The sequence below is a fragment of the Ochotona princeps genome, chromosome 27 (assembly GCF_030435755.1).
Source record: "Ochotona princeps isolate mOchPri1 chromosome 27, mOchPri1.hap1, whole genome shotgun sequence".
Taxonomy (NCBI): Eukaryota; Metazoa; Chordata; class Mammalia; order Lagomorpha; family Ochotonidae; genus Ochotona; species Ochotona princeps.
In genome coordinates this window covers 19,124,613-19,142,420 of record NC_080858.1, presented here as the reverse complement: position 1 = coordinate 19,142,420, position 17,808 = coordinate 19,124,613, and the positions used below count along the sequence as shown (strand labels likewise).

The window sequence follows — 17,808 nt, the reverse complement described above, 5'->3', positions numbered from 1 at the left end:
GCAGTACGTGACTCTGGACCTGCTCTGTGGTCGTATCCAGTGATGGGAACAGATTCTGGGAAAGGGTGAAAACAATGAAACCAAGTCAGGCTCTTGGAAGAAGGTCACGGCTAAGAGCAGAGAAACCCGAAGAGACTTCGCTGTTCAGAGAAAGTCAGGGACTAACACAAGGCATGGTTTTGCCAATGTTGCTGGGATCACCCTTAAGACATTTATCAAACTCTGATGCTGTGAGTGGTGAGGTGTAAAATAATTGCTAAGACAAACTGGTGAGGAATATCCGCTTTATTATGAAAAAGTTACAAGTTTTTTTTAAAACATTGACTTTTTAAATTGCGAAGTCAGATAAACAGAGAGAAAGATCTTCCATGTGATGATTCACTCCCCAAGTGACTGCACCAATCTGGAGCTGCACCAATCTGAAGCCAGGAGCCCGGGGCTTCCTCTGGTGTCTCCCACCAGGGTGCAGGGTCCCAAGGCCTTGGCCTGTCCTTGACTGCATTCCCAGGCCACAGGAGGGGAGCCTGATGGGAAGCAGGGCTGCTGGGATTAGAACAGGCACCCATATGAGACCCCGGCCACTAGGCCACCACGCCAGGCCCAAGTTACAAGTTTTAAAGGTTAAGGTGGAGGAGAACAGGAGGGCGACTTCTGGCAGTCTCCTCACCCACCAGACACTGTGATTGGCTGTAAGGAATGTCTATTTCCCTTGACCTTCCGGTCATGTCCGTGGTCATGCTCCACGTGTAGGACATGGCAGCTAAGCAATGAGTCACACCTGCCAAGTAGCAGGCAGGGGCTCAGGAGTGATTGGCTACAGGGCATGTTCACAGCCCATGAAGAACTCTATCATTTAGTTCTGGAGGGTCCAAATCCAATAGTCTTATTTTCATCCGTTTTCTCTGTTCTGATTCCAGCTTTTCTACTGCTGTAGTTTCTGCTGTGTCCACTGTTTGATGGGATGGTTGGGTGCTTACGCAGTCTTCCGCATGCAGATGTATGTGTTTGGAGTTGAGCAGTCTTCTGTGTATCCCTTAAAGCTTGAGCCGTAGACAACACAGCTGCTGTTACACATTGTCACGATTTTTAGTCTACATTAGAAAAAATTAAAAATTATGTTCTTAATACAGCAATATAAAAATGAAATAATTTCATTTAGTTTAAGAGGAAATTAAATAATAACATTTAGGATCATGCCTATACTTGTAATTCTCAGGTATTAAAAATATAGTCAACTCAGATAACAAAGGTGAACATTACATCTTATTATAAATTACATGTCATTATTTTTTCATACATTGAAAGTTAATCAATTTACAAGTCTAAAACATCTTCATATACAAATGTAAGTAAACCAAAGTTTTAAAATATTTAAAAGTTGAGGATTCAATGTAGAAATCAACAAATGATGTTTAGTGGAAAAATAAACAGCCTTTTCAGATACATACGTATGTGTGTGTGTGTGTGTGTGTGTGTGTGTTTGTACAACAAATATATGCATTTGTTGTAAGGAAGTTAAATTATGTTGTAAAGTCTCCTATATGTATGTAGGTGGACATACACACAAATGTGGGTGTCTGCGTATCTATCTATCTATTGACATATTTCTCCCTGATATTTTGAATATTTTGAAATTCTATGATTAATAAAATGAATAGTGGAATTTTTCATGTAAGAATAGATGGATAATATAAAGCTAGAAAAATGATGATGAAATGACTGTAATGTGAAATTTAGAAATATTATGGTTTACTATTTTTATAAGTAAAAGTAAAAAGATATGAAAGATGCATTTGAAATGTAAGGAGTAGTGTATATTTATAATTAAATTCTGAAATCTTAATATCTGGTTCAATGATTAGCAATATAATTATAATCTAGTTATAAAAAGTAAAATAAATATATAAGAAAAACTATACATAGAAAATAAAGAGATGAAAAGCTTAAGCTTGACCAGTACTAATAGTCAACTTGACACAATCAATGCTTGTATATAAAATATTCATTCAGTAATGACAGAAAACATTTTCTATTCAAATGTGTACAGGACACTTCTACCTACAGACAGTAGTCTCCTTCATAAAAATAATCTCAATCAATGTAAAAGGTTTCAAGCCATATAAACAATGACTTAGAAAAATATAGGACAAAATTAGAAATTTATATCAACGTGTCTCAACCCATCCTCAAATGCTGAAAATGAAATGGCTTGCTTTTACATAATCCATCTGCTGATTAAGAATGCAGAAGAGTATTCAGAAACCATTTTTAATGAAATAGAAATGAAAGCATAGCACAAGCTATTCAGAGATGTTTCCAAATGATGTCACATATTGCTAGCAAGAAGGTTTCTGTTGGAAAAGTTTTCAAATCACTGTCTGTTTTTGTCAAGATAAGTTAGAAAAAGGAAAGTAGATTTAACCCAGAATAAAAAATACCAATAAAATCAGAGCAGAGATGATTGAATTGGAAAATTTGAAAATGAGTGACAAGTGCAGTGATTCACATCATCCTTAGTCATTTGATAAATCAGAGTGACGGCCACAGCGGGATGTCAAAGCACATCACCTCTTAGAACGTCTGCGCACAGCAAGAGTTGGCCAGGATGGGGAGCAGCTAGAACTCTCTCACTTGCTGCTGCAGTGAACACTAAGTTTGCAAACTATTATGAAAACTTGCATATAAAATTGAATGTAAAATTTGCAAATGTCACGATAACAGTTTGACATTTTCTTTAAATGTTAAGTGTATATCTATTTTAGGATATAGAAGTTCAACTATCTGATATTAGTGTAAGAGAGAAAGGAAATTCTATGTCCGTGCACATATTTGTACAGAAATATTCACAGAAATCAGCTTTATTTGCAATAGTCAACTTCCACGAACTATTTAAGTATACATCAAAAGACCAAAAGACAAACAAAATCTCTTTACTCACACCACAAGACAGTTAAATCTCAAATAATTACACCGAGTCAAAAACTGTGACATCAAAAACAATATATCCTATAGACATCACTTCTAGTAAGTTCTACTAGCTGTAAATTAATCTATAATCATAGAAAACAAATTAGTGTCTGGGAAGAGAAAGAGGTATAAAAGGAAAGGCATGAGTGATACTTACAAAGGTTCATGAACAAGGGTTTGCAAATGATAGATCTATTAATTTTCTTGATGTTAGTAAATGTATTATGGGCATACACATTTGCCAAAACTTACTGAATTGTGCACTTCAGGCTTGTAGAAGTTCTTTTTTTAATTTATTTTTATTTTTAATCTTTTTATTATATTTTTGACAATCTTTACATAGTTAATTAGTGAAGTTCTTACCTAGCAATCATTCCTCAAGTTATCCAGCAATCAATACCAACATTTATATTTAGGAGCTTGACTTTGGTCTCCTCGTTTACGAAATGGACATCTATTTTGCACAGCACGTAATAGATTTTAAATCATTTATGCCACTTATTATTGCTTGTATTTGTCCTTCTGTAGCACCGCCCCCTAAGTCTGGGAGCTAAGCATTCTATACTCAATCTATTAGAGCACGAGAATTTCTCACAAAAGCTGTGCTAGAGGACTGATACAGGGAGAGCCCAAGAACACCTTTGCAGCTTCTGATCCAGAGACTTACATGTCAGGGGAGACCATGGAGCCATCTTCCCAACGCCAAGTTCTGTCTGTTGGGGTTTGTACCAGTCCTATCCAATGATAGGACTTCACCAATTTAAAGAAATCCTGTTTGAAACCACAAATAAACTACAAGTTACCACAGTGATCAGAATGTTAGCCAACACAAAGCCATCATCATTTAATCATTTGTTTTTTTTCTCATTCTGAGAAAAAAAATATATAGTCTGTTTCAGTAGCAACTCATATTCCAGTTTCTGTGCTTTGTCACTTTGAATGCAGAAATGATTGGTGACATAGTAAAACATTGAAGTCTATGTTTCATTCGTATCATTGAGGCTGATGTGCTAATAAGTGACCTCATAAATTAAGTACAGGAAAGGAAGTTAAGGACTTAACCTGGTCCACTCTACTATATATCTTCAGGAGGCTGGAATTTTTAGACATACAGGAAGCTTGGCTTTGGTTCCAGGATTTGCTCTCATTTGAAAACCAGTAGCAGTTATTTCTATAAAAAATCCAGTCCTGCGGACACGGGCCAGAGTAATCTCCTAGGAGAAAAGATATCAATAATAGTGCGTGGGTGCTCAGGAAGATTTCGCCTACACAAAGTAAATATCTTTTCTCATTCTTATTCTAAAATTTCAACTAAACTAAGCTATTGTGTTCATATCTAGGAATACATGCATACAGACCCATTCATGGGAAAAGAGAAGTAAAAATCAAATATCATCTACATTTCACCAGCACTCCCTCTTTGTTAAAAACAAACCCTGTGAAATATGGACTGGAGTAATTTTTCCAGTCTCCCTGTTTAATGCAATTGTATATACACTCACTTCGCGCCACAAGTACACACTCATAGGCCCCGTGACAATAGAAACTCGTGAGAAATGTATGCTTAGGCAACATTTTCATTGTGTTAATATCACAGGACAACATTGTGGAAGTACATGGCACACTTAAACTCAGTGTCAATTACTTCTGGAACCATGAGGGACAAAACAACACAGATTAAATCAAATGAAAAAAGTGATGTGATTAGACACATATTAAACTGAGATTTGTGAGCCTGCTGCCAGTCCAATACGGCAAATTGCTCTGTAGTCATCTACTTTTTCTATGCCAGTACAAGCACACTTTAAGGATTAAAAAGAAAGAATACACAAGCACATAGTCACTTGGTGTGATAATAAATGTGCAACACATCTGTGTAACTGACAGTGCAGTAGGTGTTTACAGAACAATCACAATGTGGTTAATATGTAGTCTCAGACATTATGATGCCTATGACATCATTGAGTGACATGGATTTTTAATTTCTGTAATAGTTTGAGGGGACTGTCTTGATATACAGTCTGTCATTAGCAAAAACATCTTTATGCAGCCCACAACTATAAATGAATACAATTGTGATTTAAAATTTTATAAATATACACTTACCATTGAAAGAAGTTGGAACTTCTTGGTTCAATAATGCTATTAAGATAAGAACAATCATTAAATGCTTATATTCTTCACAACTCATGTTATCTCAACAGTGTGTGGATATGTTCTGTTACTTACAATTCTTGACTATAGTACTCCATATTGTTACCATAATAATGAAGCGGAGACCCATGGCTACAGCAACAAACCAGGCCAACAAAACTGGAAGTGCTGTCAGAGAGAATCAGCAAGCAAAAGATTACAAAGAGAAAAAGAAATGTCCTGTTATCTTTGTGCTTAATACAAACACTGGAATGTTTTGCGTGAGGAGGTAATGTAACTACTTCTGTTATTTCTCAGAAAAGGCAGTGTAAGAAATGTAAATGGTAAAAAAATAAAAGTACAAAGATGTGGTCTATCCTCCTGCACTTCTCTAAGTCACTCCAGAGAAAAATCACCTACATGCTTTTCAAATTTTTATATAGATGCAGCAAAAACCAATTTCTCTAAGTCATATTAAGAAAACTATGTTTAAGAGGTCATATAAAATGACTGTGGTTTGATTTTAATTTAAATAGAACAATCCAATCATTGTTTCTACTCATCGCTTATAAAATGCCAAATTCTTAGATAGCTGCAGTGTATTTTATTTTTCTGGACAGAATTGAATTATTAACACATTTAATCTTCCAATGGATATTTAAATGATTGGCTTTTTCTCTTAAAATAATGGTACATTTCATAAATATCTTGCTTAGTTTTGGGTCCATTTTCTCCCAAAGGTTGATTTTTTGGAAAGGTAGAATGATGCCTGCGGTGGGATGTGGGCAGATGGGGGTGGGAGGGAGACAAAAGGAAAGAGAAGAAGAGAGAAAGAGTTTGCTCTGTGTTCTAGAGGTTCACTCTGCAAGGGGCAGCAATGGTCAGGGCTGGGCCAGGCTAAAGCCAGGGTCTGGGACCTCTGCTTGGAACCCTGATGGATGGTAGAGGTCCCAGCATTTGGATTATCTTTATTACTTTGCCAGATGCTTTAGCAGGGAGCGGGATCCAAAGCAGAGCAGCTGGACTATAACTGGCACTCTGTTAAGGGAAGCTGGTTCCCCAGGTGACAGCTTTATCAGCTGTCACAATCATAACCCCTCGTGAGTCTCTCTGTTGTCTTTATTTTACAACAGTTGAGCGTATGTGCCAATATCCCAAGATTCTATTAGAGTAAATGTCTGTTTTCCTGGGGAAGAGGTTATGGAAGCTGAGTTGTCAGCACTGCTGTGGTCACATTGTTCTTCCAGTTGGACTTCAACATGCTAGACAAATGGAAAACAGGGCTTACAGGTTTCTCTCTGTCTGCGTGTGATTGGTGCAGCTCTTTGCTTCAGTCTTTGCTTAGAAACATTACGTTTTGCCAAGTCAGTATGATGATTGTGGAACTCAGTCATTCCTGGAGAGAAGCAGTTAAAGACAAGCTAAGTAATGGCCTTTCTGTCAAGTGGAACATAAGTGTTAGAAATTCAACTTGTCGTTTCTGTGGGATCTACTTCTTAGGAGCAGCCAACTTAAAGGGTAACATGGAGCATTTTTGTTTCATAGTCCTTCATGATTCTGTTTACACATTTTATATAAATAGAATTATATTTATCGATGATAAACAATTTTTAGTAAGGGTTTAGTTGTAATTAAAGCATATCATGAAATCTAACACTAAAATAAGGACATGATATAGTAAAAACAATTTTGTTTTTTAGTTCCCTAGCTTAAGTAATACAAGCATGGAAAAATAAAGGATATACATACAGTTTAATGTATTTGAAATGATGTAAAATTGAATGAACGTACTATAATAGTATCAATCATGTGGTGATTCTTTAGTAAGCATTAAAGTGTCTTGTTCTCTATATAGTGAAGGATAAATGAAGATTTAATGTGAAAACAAACCATCCTGTCTCTGTACAAAACAAGTTAAAAAATCCATTTTCTTCTCCAAACTTTAATCAATTAAGTCTTTTATCAATGAAATGATAACATTATCTTTAAGCCTGAAAATTGTACTGAGACATTTTGCATACCTAGCATGTACTTTAAGATTTGAACACTTAAAGGAGAGAAGGAAAATATGTCATGGATGAAAAGACAGTAAAAATCATATCACTTATTGAACATAACATTACCAACCACAAGTCATTCACTCTTTTTGGATAAGAAGCACTTCAAATATGTATCTTGATTTGAATTTTAGAAGTCTATGAAGGCAAATACGGTTTGTTTCATCTCTCACACAGGGCAAAACAAGCAAAACCATCAAGGGCTTAAGAGCTATGCATTTTCTGTCTCAGAACTAGAGTAGTATAAGCTTGATTAACATTTAATTTTTCTGACTTCAGATCCGAACTTCAGTTCACTATTTCTAGTTACTTTAGATTTTAATAATTTTACTATTGATTGTTAATGAATTACGGGGAAAAAAGGTCTTCAAAGTTTTAAAGACGTGATGGAATTATCAAATAAGAAAACCATGAAATGAACAGAAAGTGAATTACAGTTCATTGCTTTCCTGTGATTTACATGCTTAAAATTCTGGCTCTCTTAAAATGACCCAGCAGCAAAACTTGCCATTGACATAGAAAATACGTACCCCAGGCATGCTGAGTTTTCGTATCACGCATCAACTCCATTGTTTAATTATGATTGTAGCTTTACTGCAGAGTAGAATATACAGCCTTCAAGTAAAAATAATTTCTGAATAAGATAAAATTTAACATTTAAGTTTTGCTGTAACTGTGGTGAAGTGTTTTCATTGGACAAATAAAACACAGAAAATTTCCCCAATGCGAATCTTAAAAAAAAAAGAATGGAAATAATTATGCATAAATAGTTAGATAATCCCTTTGTATTTCCTCCTCCCCCAGATACAGGGAGAAGAAAACATTTAAACATTGGTCTTGCCCACTTTCCCCTGATCCTCTACCCGTCCCAACCCTTCCCACCCTATTCAATCATGTAAACATCAATAAAAACAAAATAAAGTAAATCTCTAAATAAAATATGTGTAGAAGGGAAAAAAAGTCAGATAAAATTAGTTTTATAAGCTACTGGTGGTTGATAACTATTCATGTTATTTGTAAATGTAAAATAGAAGTGATACGTTACCTTGTTAATAGAGCTAATCAAATATTTCACATCAGTGAGGTTGTATAATGACAAATATAGTTTTCATTTTATAGTTATCTTACTGATTAATTTTGCAAGTTAAACTTAGTTTGAAATTCAAAATTTTTTTCCAAATATATTAAGTATAATATTTGTTGATATCATCATCATTAAAATTTAATCTCACATGTATTTAAATACTAAATCTTACATTATCTACCAGAGTTCTCAAGAAAAAAGCTATTTAGCAAAAAGCATAAAATACATATTTAGAGTAAATCTATTTCAGATTTACTTTGATATTTAGAAGAAACATATAATTTATTTCTTTTGAATGTAACATTTTGTATCAAAGAAAATGAATGACTTCAAAAGATCCGAACGCTCTAACATGTGAGAAGTAAATTTAAAACTCAATCTTGACCCACCATGTGAAAATCCATTCTTTTAGCTTTGTTTTTGCAAGTCTTCTTATAGCAACATTAGAACTTTAGATTCTTCAGTATGAACAAATCCTAAGTAACTTTCATATGACACAGTCATAAAGGTTAGACTGTAACAGTATGACACATTCCTACCTTCAGTAATTACATTCAAACTTTTTGAAATTTAAGTAAGCTTCCTTAATTCACACACACACACACACACACACACACACCTGCTCGGAGAGGGAAGATCTTGATGCTTGTGGATAAACTCCTTCTCTAGAACTTGATGACTTAGGCATGTCCTGAGTTTTAATTTAGAACTTGAAGAAGATATGTCAATTATTATCCCTTAGAAATATATGACAAATGCTCTGCACTCTCTTCCTGTGAAGTCAACGCAGACCACAACACTTCCTCTGCGTTTGTGCACAAATCATTTTGCTAATCTGGTGGATGTGTTCTGGCCACCCATTGATGGGAAAAGTCTGGGTTCCGCAACATTTTAGGACTCGAAAATGATGAAATGTGAGGTAATAAGCAGCACAGTTTTAAGAAGAAAATGATGGTGTCACACAATCTTTCTGAACCGAAAGTGAAATTATGAAATATGACCAGGTGAGCTGTGTGGAAATAAGCAAAGACTGAGGCTGAGTATAGCTACTTAAGATACGCCATGCACATACCTTCCTAGGTTAGACTAGAATCATTTATGCTGTGACATGTAGGTGAAAATAAGTTTTGTAAACCTACATAGATACACATGCATGTATGAATGTATGTATATATGCAAATGACCTGTAAGTTGTGAAGATACGATGTATACATAATAACTAATTACACAAAGAGACCTCATGTGCTTGCTAAAATAGTGAGCAGCTGATAATCTTCATTCATGAGTGATAACTGTAAATGACTTGGATCCATCTCTGTTTATCCTGTTTCTTTGTGGACATCAATCACCACATGATATCCAAAACATTCACTGGAAACATACACATTGAAAAATGAAGAAAGAATATTAAATTTTCTGTGCCCCAATAAGCATTTTAATTCCATTTTCTTCATCAACTTTCTTGCTCATTCTATATTCCCCCAAACAGAGCACCCAATCTCATGGAAGAAAGTGTTCTGAATTATAGCTATGTACAATTTCTGTTACACTGAAAAATAATAAGAAAATGCTCATGGTAAAAAGGAAGTGAAAGAAAAGTGACAAATAAATGGAGAATGGTATCCTGGATGTTGTAGTGGAACATAAGGCTATTAGAGATGAACTGTGTAAGTGAATGGTACGTATCAACATCAATTAATTAATGTCCATTTCAATGTAAGATATTAACGTAAGGAAAATATAGGATGAAATATAGTAGAGCTCTCTGTGCTATTTTATATGTCTTTTTGTAAATTTAAGATGTTTTAAAGTATAAATTTATTTAAAAATAGATTGTGGCTTCTTTGCAGTATAATTATAATAACATTCATCTATACGAATGGATAAAGTCATTGATTGTAGTGTACGCATACAACTATAGATGCACACAGTGGAATATTAGCCATAGAAGAAATAAAATTCTATCCTTTGCATCAAAATAGATGTCACTTGAAGACATCATTCCCAGTGAAATAAGATGGACACAGAAAGACAAACTCCACATGTTCTCCCTTCTATTTGTGTGTTAAAATTAAAATAAATATGAAACAGAACAGAAACACTCATGTGTAATGGTATTGTTTAAATGTAACTTTATCAAGTTTTGTTTTGTTTTTGTTAAGAATGATATGCTGCTGTAGTTTCAATGAAAAAAAAAATACCCAGATTCCACAGAAGTAGGAAAATGCAGTATCAATGCAGAGAAAAACATTTCAATATAGTAATTCTCAACTTTAAAGTAAATATTCTTTATATTTAATTAAATATTATTTCCTAGGCATTTTTCTGTGTTTTGTGATTAACGAAACACGGAATCTAAATAACATTTCTGGATTATAAATATATTTTAATATTTTATGACATTTAATATACACATTAACACCAGAATTGAATTTTATATTTATATTTTAATTTTTAATAATTTTACAATATTTTAAATGGATATGTACATATATTTCTATACAAAATTTTATATAAATATGTATATTTTTATATAAATATGTATATTTGTGGCTTAATATTTTAAAGATGGTTGTGTATTCACATATTTTTATTTGCAAGGCAGATTTGATACAGAGAAAAGGAGAGAGAGAGACTGGTCTTCCATCATTGCTTCACTCCCCAAATGGCACCAATGCGAGAACTGAGCCAATCTGAAGCTAGGATCCAGGAGCTTGTTGTGTGTCTCCCACTTGGATTCCGGCCCAGGGACTTGAGCCATCCCCCCACTGCATTCTCAGGCTACAAGCAGGGAGCTGAATCAAAAGCAGAGCAGCTGAGACCCAAAAGCAGAACCCATATACGCTGCCTGAGCCATAGATGGAGGATTTGCTTTCTATGTAACCACAACCAGCCGTTGTGGCTTTAATTTACTTGAGATGACTTATCTCTTAAATACAGGATTGAGGCTAAACATAGGATAGAGCCCGAACAGCATTTGAAATTGTTCCCCATTTTGTTTAGTTCAGGTAACGATGTAACATTCTGCAAAGGCATAAAAACAGCTTAAAGGAATTTTTAAAAAAATTTAAAAAAATAAACGCCAGAATAAAGCTAAACACATGGAGTTAGAGTGTCATAAGTAAAGGTTCTTAAACAAAACTGATAAATTGTAGAAAGGATTAGTGAAGAGGGAAACTTCATGTTGATTCCTGTGTAATGAATTAAAAAAATTCCTAGGTGAAGAGTTAAGATGTTCAAAGACACTCTAATTTCTTTTCCAGTGCTGAGTGAGGTTATTCGCTCAGCAAGCTGGTCATGATGGAAAATTTTGGACAGTTTACTGAGCACCATCAGTAGCACGCAGCATCAGGATTTTCAGAACAAGGACTAACTCAGAAAACCTACTTTCTCACACATGGAATGAAATCAGCAAGACTGAATTTGTGCAGAAATAGTGATCCAACTACAAAAATAAGCACATACTATGGGTGCATTCAACTACAAAAGAACGCACCAAGGTTTTGCAGTTGCATAGTTTGCCAATATCTGAATCTATTTTGTAGAACAGCTACATGCAATCCAAACAGCTGGGTCCAAGTGATTTAAGACAACCACCCTCAAACAGCCTGCTTAGAGAATGCTTCGGCGAGCAGAGAATAACCACTGGGCTTTGTCCACTGGCCTTCTTGGCTAGTGAGCTACAGGCTAGCTTACATGGCTGAGTATGTGTTGGGTCCTTCCTGTGTTCCGCAAGATAGCGAGGTGCTCAGGCCACGGTGTGACTTTGTGGTGAGAAAGTGCTCTGGGCAGGATATGCTCTTCAAGTTGTTGCTAAAACTGAACGCCTTCAGAGGTGTTTTCTGGAAGGTTCCAGAGAAATGAAAGCTAAGATGTGTGGTTAGAGCAAAGCAAAATTTTTATAGTCTTTTCTGCAAATGTGTTGGAATTGATAAAATATATATTAAATTAGACATTCTAAAATTCACATCCACAGTGAAGTAAATCACAGAGACTGGGAGGCTATGCATGGTACTTCAAGGTAGAGATGAAATGATAAATAAAAGTAAAAATTAGCAACAGACACTTGAAGATATGTTTACTTAGAGACTATTAGGTGTTTGGTAAGACATAATGCACAAGACGATGTGCATAACATAACCATGTTCTTGCTTCTGTGTATGTAGATTTAATTTTTCAAGTATCATTTGTTGAAGAGACTGTCCTTTCCCCAGGAATTGATTTTGGTTCATTTTTCAAAAATTGGTTGTAGATGTGTGGATTAAATTCTGAGGCTTATATTTTTCCATTGGTCTAGAGGTCTATTTTTGTGCCCGTACTAGGTTGTTTTGATTATAATTGCCCTGTAATATGTGTTGAAATCTTATATGGTGATTATTCTGGCTTTGTTTTCATTCTTTAGCACTGATTTAGATATTCATGCTATCTTCTGTTTCTATATCAGTTTTGCTCTTGTTTTACTACAGCTGAGAAGAATGTCATCGGTATTTGGATTGGGGTTTCACTGAATCTGCACCTTCTGGTTAGCAGAATCTTCTCCTTGGAGCAGGTTTCTAAGCTGTGTCAGCCACAGGTCTACAGGTTGATTTTACTTATTGCTGTTGGTACACAGCTCTTTATTTGCAGCCAATTGTGCCACTCTCTCCGGCAAGTTTTAGTTCTGGGTTCTTATGTTAGATTTCCACCATGGTCTTCGCAACCCCTGCTCCTGGCTCACCACTCTCTACCTCCTGTGATTCCGTGCTGAGCTGCACCATTGTCTCTACAATCTTTCTCCCATGTCTGCTTGGAGCAGGTCCCAGGATTAGGGAGACACCAGGAGTTCTATATAACTAGGTTGCTGTTGGTGGTAATCTTCCTGGAACCTGTTGGCCGTTAGGTCTGAGGGCCACAGGGACCTATTTTGACACATATGATGCTGCAGTCTGTGTTATTTGCCTGGGGGAATAGTGCAATCCACGGAATTCAGTGAGTTCTTGTGAGCTCAGCACCTGTGCAACTCACTGATGTCCTTTGCAGTCATAAAACTTAAGCCATACTGTGCAAAATGGCACCTGACCAGATCAAAATGAGTTCTTGATCTGTTGGTCATCAGGTCTGAGGACTACTTGGACCTGTCTTGGGTGGAACCTGCAGGTGCCACATTGTTGCAGTTTGCTGAGTCAGAAAGCTCAGTGTATGCCCAGTGCCTTCCCTTGCCTTTTCCTCCTTAAACAAAATGGTGCCTGATTCAGCTCTAGTTGGGAGGACTGGGCTGTGAAATCCACCCTGTTTCCCACACTGCCCATTTGGGATCTGCCACTCTGTCTCCGCTCCTGGTCAAATCAAACAGACCAGTAGGACGGGCAGTTCTTTGTCTGGGTTCACCTCCCAAACTCCCAGTGAAAGTCCCTTACCACCTTGTTGCTGGTGGAGTTCCAGCTACTAGCGAAGTTCAGATCACCTTTTGCTGAATGCTGCTGGGGTATCAGTCACTGCAACACCACACCATTGTTTCCCTGCTTACCTGTTTCTGTCAGTCTCCTGGTACCCCTCTGCTGTTGTTCTGTCCTCTCCTATTTCCTGGCATGTGCCCTTCTGCTTCATACTGGTTAATGTTTCTCCATCTTTTTAAACGTGTCCTTACCCTGTTCCGCCATCTTGATTTTCAGGACAGTCTCTTCAATGAAAGATGTTTAAAAAAATTAGATCTACATATGTAGAAGTATAAGGCAAGAACATGGTTATATTATACACATGGTCTTGTGCATTATATCTTACCAAACACCTAATAGTCTCTAAATAAACATATCTTCAAGTATCTGTTGCTAATTTTTACTTTTATTTGTCATTTCATCTCTACCTTGAAGTACCATGCATAGCCTCCCAGTCTCCGTGATTTACTTCACTGTGGATGTGAATTTTAGAATGTCTAATTTAATATATATTTTATCAATTTCAACACATTTGCAGAAAAGACTAAAAATTTTGCTTTGCTCTAACCACACATCTTACCTTTCATTTCTCTGGAACCTTCCGGAAAACACCTCTGAAGGCGTTCAGTTTTAGCAACAACTTGAAGAGCATATCCTGCCCAGAGCACTTTCTCACCACAAAGTCACACCGTGGCCTGAGCACCTCGCTATCTTGCGGAACACAGGAAGGACCCAACACATACTCAGCCATGTAAGCTAGCCTGTAGCTCACTAGCCAAGAAGGCCAGTGGACAAAGCCCAGTGGTTATTCTCTGCTCGCTAAAGCATTCTCTAAGTAGGCTGTTGTGAGGATGGTTGTCTTAAATCACTTGGACCCAGCTGTTTGGATTGCATGTAGCTGTTCTACAAAATAGATTCAGATATTGGCAAACTAGGCAACTGCAAAGCCTTGGTACGTTCTTTTGTAGTTGAATGTACCCATAGTATGTGCTTATTTTTATAGTTGGATCACTATTTCTGCACAAATTCAGTCTTGCTGATTTCATTCCATGTGTGAGAAAGTAACTCGAAATAGTGAACTGAAGTTAGGATCTGAAGTCAGAAAAATTAAATTTTTTTTTTTTAAGATTTATTTTGTTTTCATTACAAAGTCAGATATACTGAGAGGAGGAGAGATAGAGAGGAAGTGGAGCTGCCGGGATTAGAACCAGCGGCCATATGGGAGCAAGGCAAGGACCTTAGCCACTAGGCCACACTGCCAAGCCCAGAAAAATTTAATTTTAATCAAGCTTATACTACTCTGGTTCTGAGACAGAGAAAATGCATAGCTCTTATGCCCTTGATGGTTTTGCTTGTTTTGCCCTGTGTGAGAGATGAAACAAACCGTATTTGCCTTCATAGACTTCTAAAATTCAAATCAAGATACATATTTGAAGTGCTTCTTATCCAAAAAGAGTGAATGACTTGTGGTTGGTAATGTTATGTTCAATAAGTGGTATGACTTTTACTGTCTTTTCATCCATGACATATCTTCCTTCTCTCTCTCCTTTAAGTGTTCAAATCTTAAAGTACTGCTAGGTATGCAAAATGTCTCAGTACGCTTTTCAGGCCTAAGGATAATGCTATCATTTCATTGATAAAAGACTTAAATGATTAAAGTTTGGAGAAGAAAATGAATTTTTTAACTTGTTTTGTACAGAGACAGGATGGTTTGTTTTCACATTAAATCTTCATTTATCCTTCACTATATAGAGAACAAGACACATTAATGCTTACTAAAGAATCACCACATGATTGATACTATTATAGTACGTTCATTCAATTTTACATCATTTCAAATACATTAAACTGTATGTATATCCTTTATTTTTCCATGCTTGTATTACTTAAGCTAGGGAACTAAAAAGCAGAATTGTTTTCACTATATCATTTCCTTATTTTATATCATTTCATGATATGCTTTAATTACAACTAAACCCTTACTAAAAATTGTTTATCATCGATAAATATAATTCTATTTATATAAAATGTGTAAACAGAATCATGAAGGACTATGAAACAAAAATGCTCCATGCTACCCTTTAAGTTGGCTGCTCCTGAGAAGTAGATCCCACAGAAACGACAAGTTGAATTTCTAACACTTATGTTCCACTTGACAGAAAGGCCATTACTTAGCTTGTCTTTAACTGCTTCTCTCCAGGAATGACTGAGTTCCACAATCATCATACTGACTTGGCAAAACGTAATGTTTCTAAGCAAAGACCGAAGCAAAGAGCTGCACCAATCACATGCAGACAGAGAGAAACCTGTAAGCCCTGTTTTCCATTTGTCTAGCATGTTGAAGTCCAACTGGGACAACAATGTGACCACAGCAGTGCTGACAACTCAGCTTCCATAACCTCTTCCTCAGGAAAACAGACATTTACTCTAATAGAATCTTGGGATATTGGCATATATGCTCGACTGTTGTAAAATAAAGACAACAGAGAGACTCATGAGGGGTTATGATTGTGACAGCTGATAAAGCTGTCACCTGGGGAACCAGCTTCCCTTAACAGAGTGCCAGTTAGAGTCCAGCTGCTCTGCTTTGGATCCCGCTCCCTGCTAAAGCATCTGGCAAAGTAATAAAGATAATCCAAATGCTGGGACCTCTACCATCCATCAGGGTTCCAAGCAGAGGTCCCAGACCCTGGCTTTAGCCTGGCCCAGCCCTGACCATTGCTGCCCCTTGCAGAGTGAACCTCTAGAACACAGAGCAAACTCTTTCTCTCTTCTTCTCTTTCCTTTTGTCTCCCTCCCACCCTCATCTGCCCACATCCCACCGCAGGCATCATTCTACCTTTCCAAAAAATCAACCTTTGGGAGAAAATGGACCCAAAACTAAGCAAGATATTTACGAAATGTACCATTATTTTAAGAGCAAAAGCCAATCATTTAAATATCCATTGGAGGATTGAATGTGTTAATAATTCAATTCTGTCCAGAAAAATAAAATACACTGCAGCTATCTGTAAGAATTTGGCATTTTATAAGCGATGAGTAGAAACAATGATTGGATTGTTCTACTTAAATTAAAATCAAACCACAGTCATTTTATATGACCTCTTAAACATAGTTTTCTTAATATGACTTAGAGAAATTGGTTTTTGCTGCATCTATATAAAAATTTGAAAAGCATGTAGGTGATTTTTCTCTGGAGTGACTTAGAGAAGTGCAGGAGGATAGACCACATCTTTGTACTTTTATTTTTTTACCATTTACATTTCTTACATTGCCTTTTCTGAGAAATAACAGAAGTAGTTACATTACCTCCTCACGCAAAACATTCCAGTGTTTGTATTAAGCACAAAGATAACAGGACATTTCTTTTTCTCTTTGTAATCTTTTGCTTGCTGATTCTCTCTGACAGCACTTCCAGTTTTGTTGGCCTGGTTTGTTGCTGTAGCCATGGGTCTCCGCTTCATTATTATGGTAACAATATGGAGTACTATAGTCAAGAATTGTAAGTAACAGAACATATCCACACACTGTTGAGATAACATGAGTTGTGAAGAATATAAGCATTTAATGATTGTTCTTATCTTAATAGCATTATTGAACCAAGAAGTTCCAACTTCTTTCAATGGTAAGTGTATATTTATAAAATTTTAAATCACAATTGTATTCATTTATAGTTGTGGGCTGCATAAAGATGTTTTTGCTAATGACAGACTGTATATCAAGACAGTCCCCTCAAACTATTACAGAAATTAAAAATCCATGTCACTCAATGATGTCATAGGCATCATAATGTCTGAGACTACATATTAACCACATTGTGATTGTTCTGTAAACACCTACTGCACTGTCAGTTACACAGATGTGTTGCACGTTTATTATCACACCAAGTGACTATGTGCTTGTGTGTTCTTTCTTTTTAATCCTTAAAGTGTGCTTGTACTGGCATAGAAAAAGTAGATGACTACAGAGCAATTTGCCGTATTGGACTGGCAGCAGGCTCACAAATCTCAGTTTAATATGTGTCTAATCACATCACTTTTTTCATTTGATTTAATCTGTGTTGTTTTGTCCCTCATGGTTCCAGAAGTAATTGACACTGAGTTTAAGTGTGCCATGTACTTCCACAATGTTGTCCTGTGATATTAACACAGTG

The 17,808-nt window shown here is 36.2% G+C and overlaps 1 protein-coding gene and 1 long non-coding RNA gene across 3 annotated transcripts; one reads left to right on the top strand and one right to left on the bottom strand.

Moving 5' to 3' along the window:
- Positions 1–557: 557 nt before the first annotated feature.
- On the bottom strand, positions 558–8,989 carry LOC131478122 (NKG2-D type II integral membrane protein-like). Of its 2 annotated transcripts, none has more exons than XM_058655854.1 (8): positions 8,861–8,989; positions 7,688–7,888; positions 6,389–6,496; positions 5,197–5,289; positions 5,074–5,109; positions 4,030–4,181; positions 3,635–3,738; positions 558–1,091 (listed from the first exon to the last, which is right to left on the bottom strand). In XM_058655854.1, the coding sequence occupies exons 2-8, from the start codon at positions 7,725–7,727 to the stop codon at positions 974–976; spliced, it is 651 nt and encodes a 216-aa protein (XP_058511837.1). In that variant the 5' UTR covers positions 7,728–7,888; positions 8,861–8,989; the 3' UTR covers positions 558–973. The 2 variants fall into 2 exon arrangements, with proteins under 2 accessions (XP_058511837.1, XP_058511838.1); XM_058655855.1 differs by having other exon boundaries at positions 7,688–7,772.
- Positions 8,990–15,667: 6,678 nt separating this feature from the next.
- On the top strand, positions 15,668–17,349 carry LOC131478140 (uncharacterized). The gene is made up of 3 exons (XR_009244326.1): positions 15,668–15,963; positions 17,065–17,157; positions 17,245–17,349. It is a non-coding gene; the product is annotated as an uncharacterized LOC131478140 (long non-coding RNA).
- The last annotated feature ends 459 nt before the right edge of the window (positions 17,350–17,808 follow it).

Coding starts and splice junctions, on each gene's coding strand:
- LOC131478122 (XM_058655854.1), bottom strand. CDS start 7,727: ATGGAGTTGATGCGTGATACGAAAACTCAGCATGCCTGGG. Junction 5,290..6,388: donor ACGCAGACAGAGAGAAACCT/GTAAGCCCTGTT, acceptor TCTCTCTGACAG/CACTTCCAGTTTTGTTGGCC. Junction 3,739..4,029: donor TATATAGTAGAGTGGACCAG/GTTAAGTCCTTA, acceptor GGTTTCAAACAG/GATTTCTTTAAATTGGTGAA.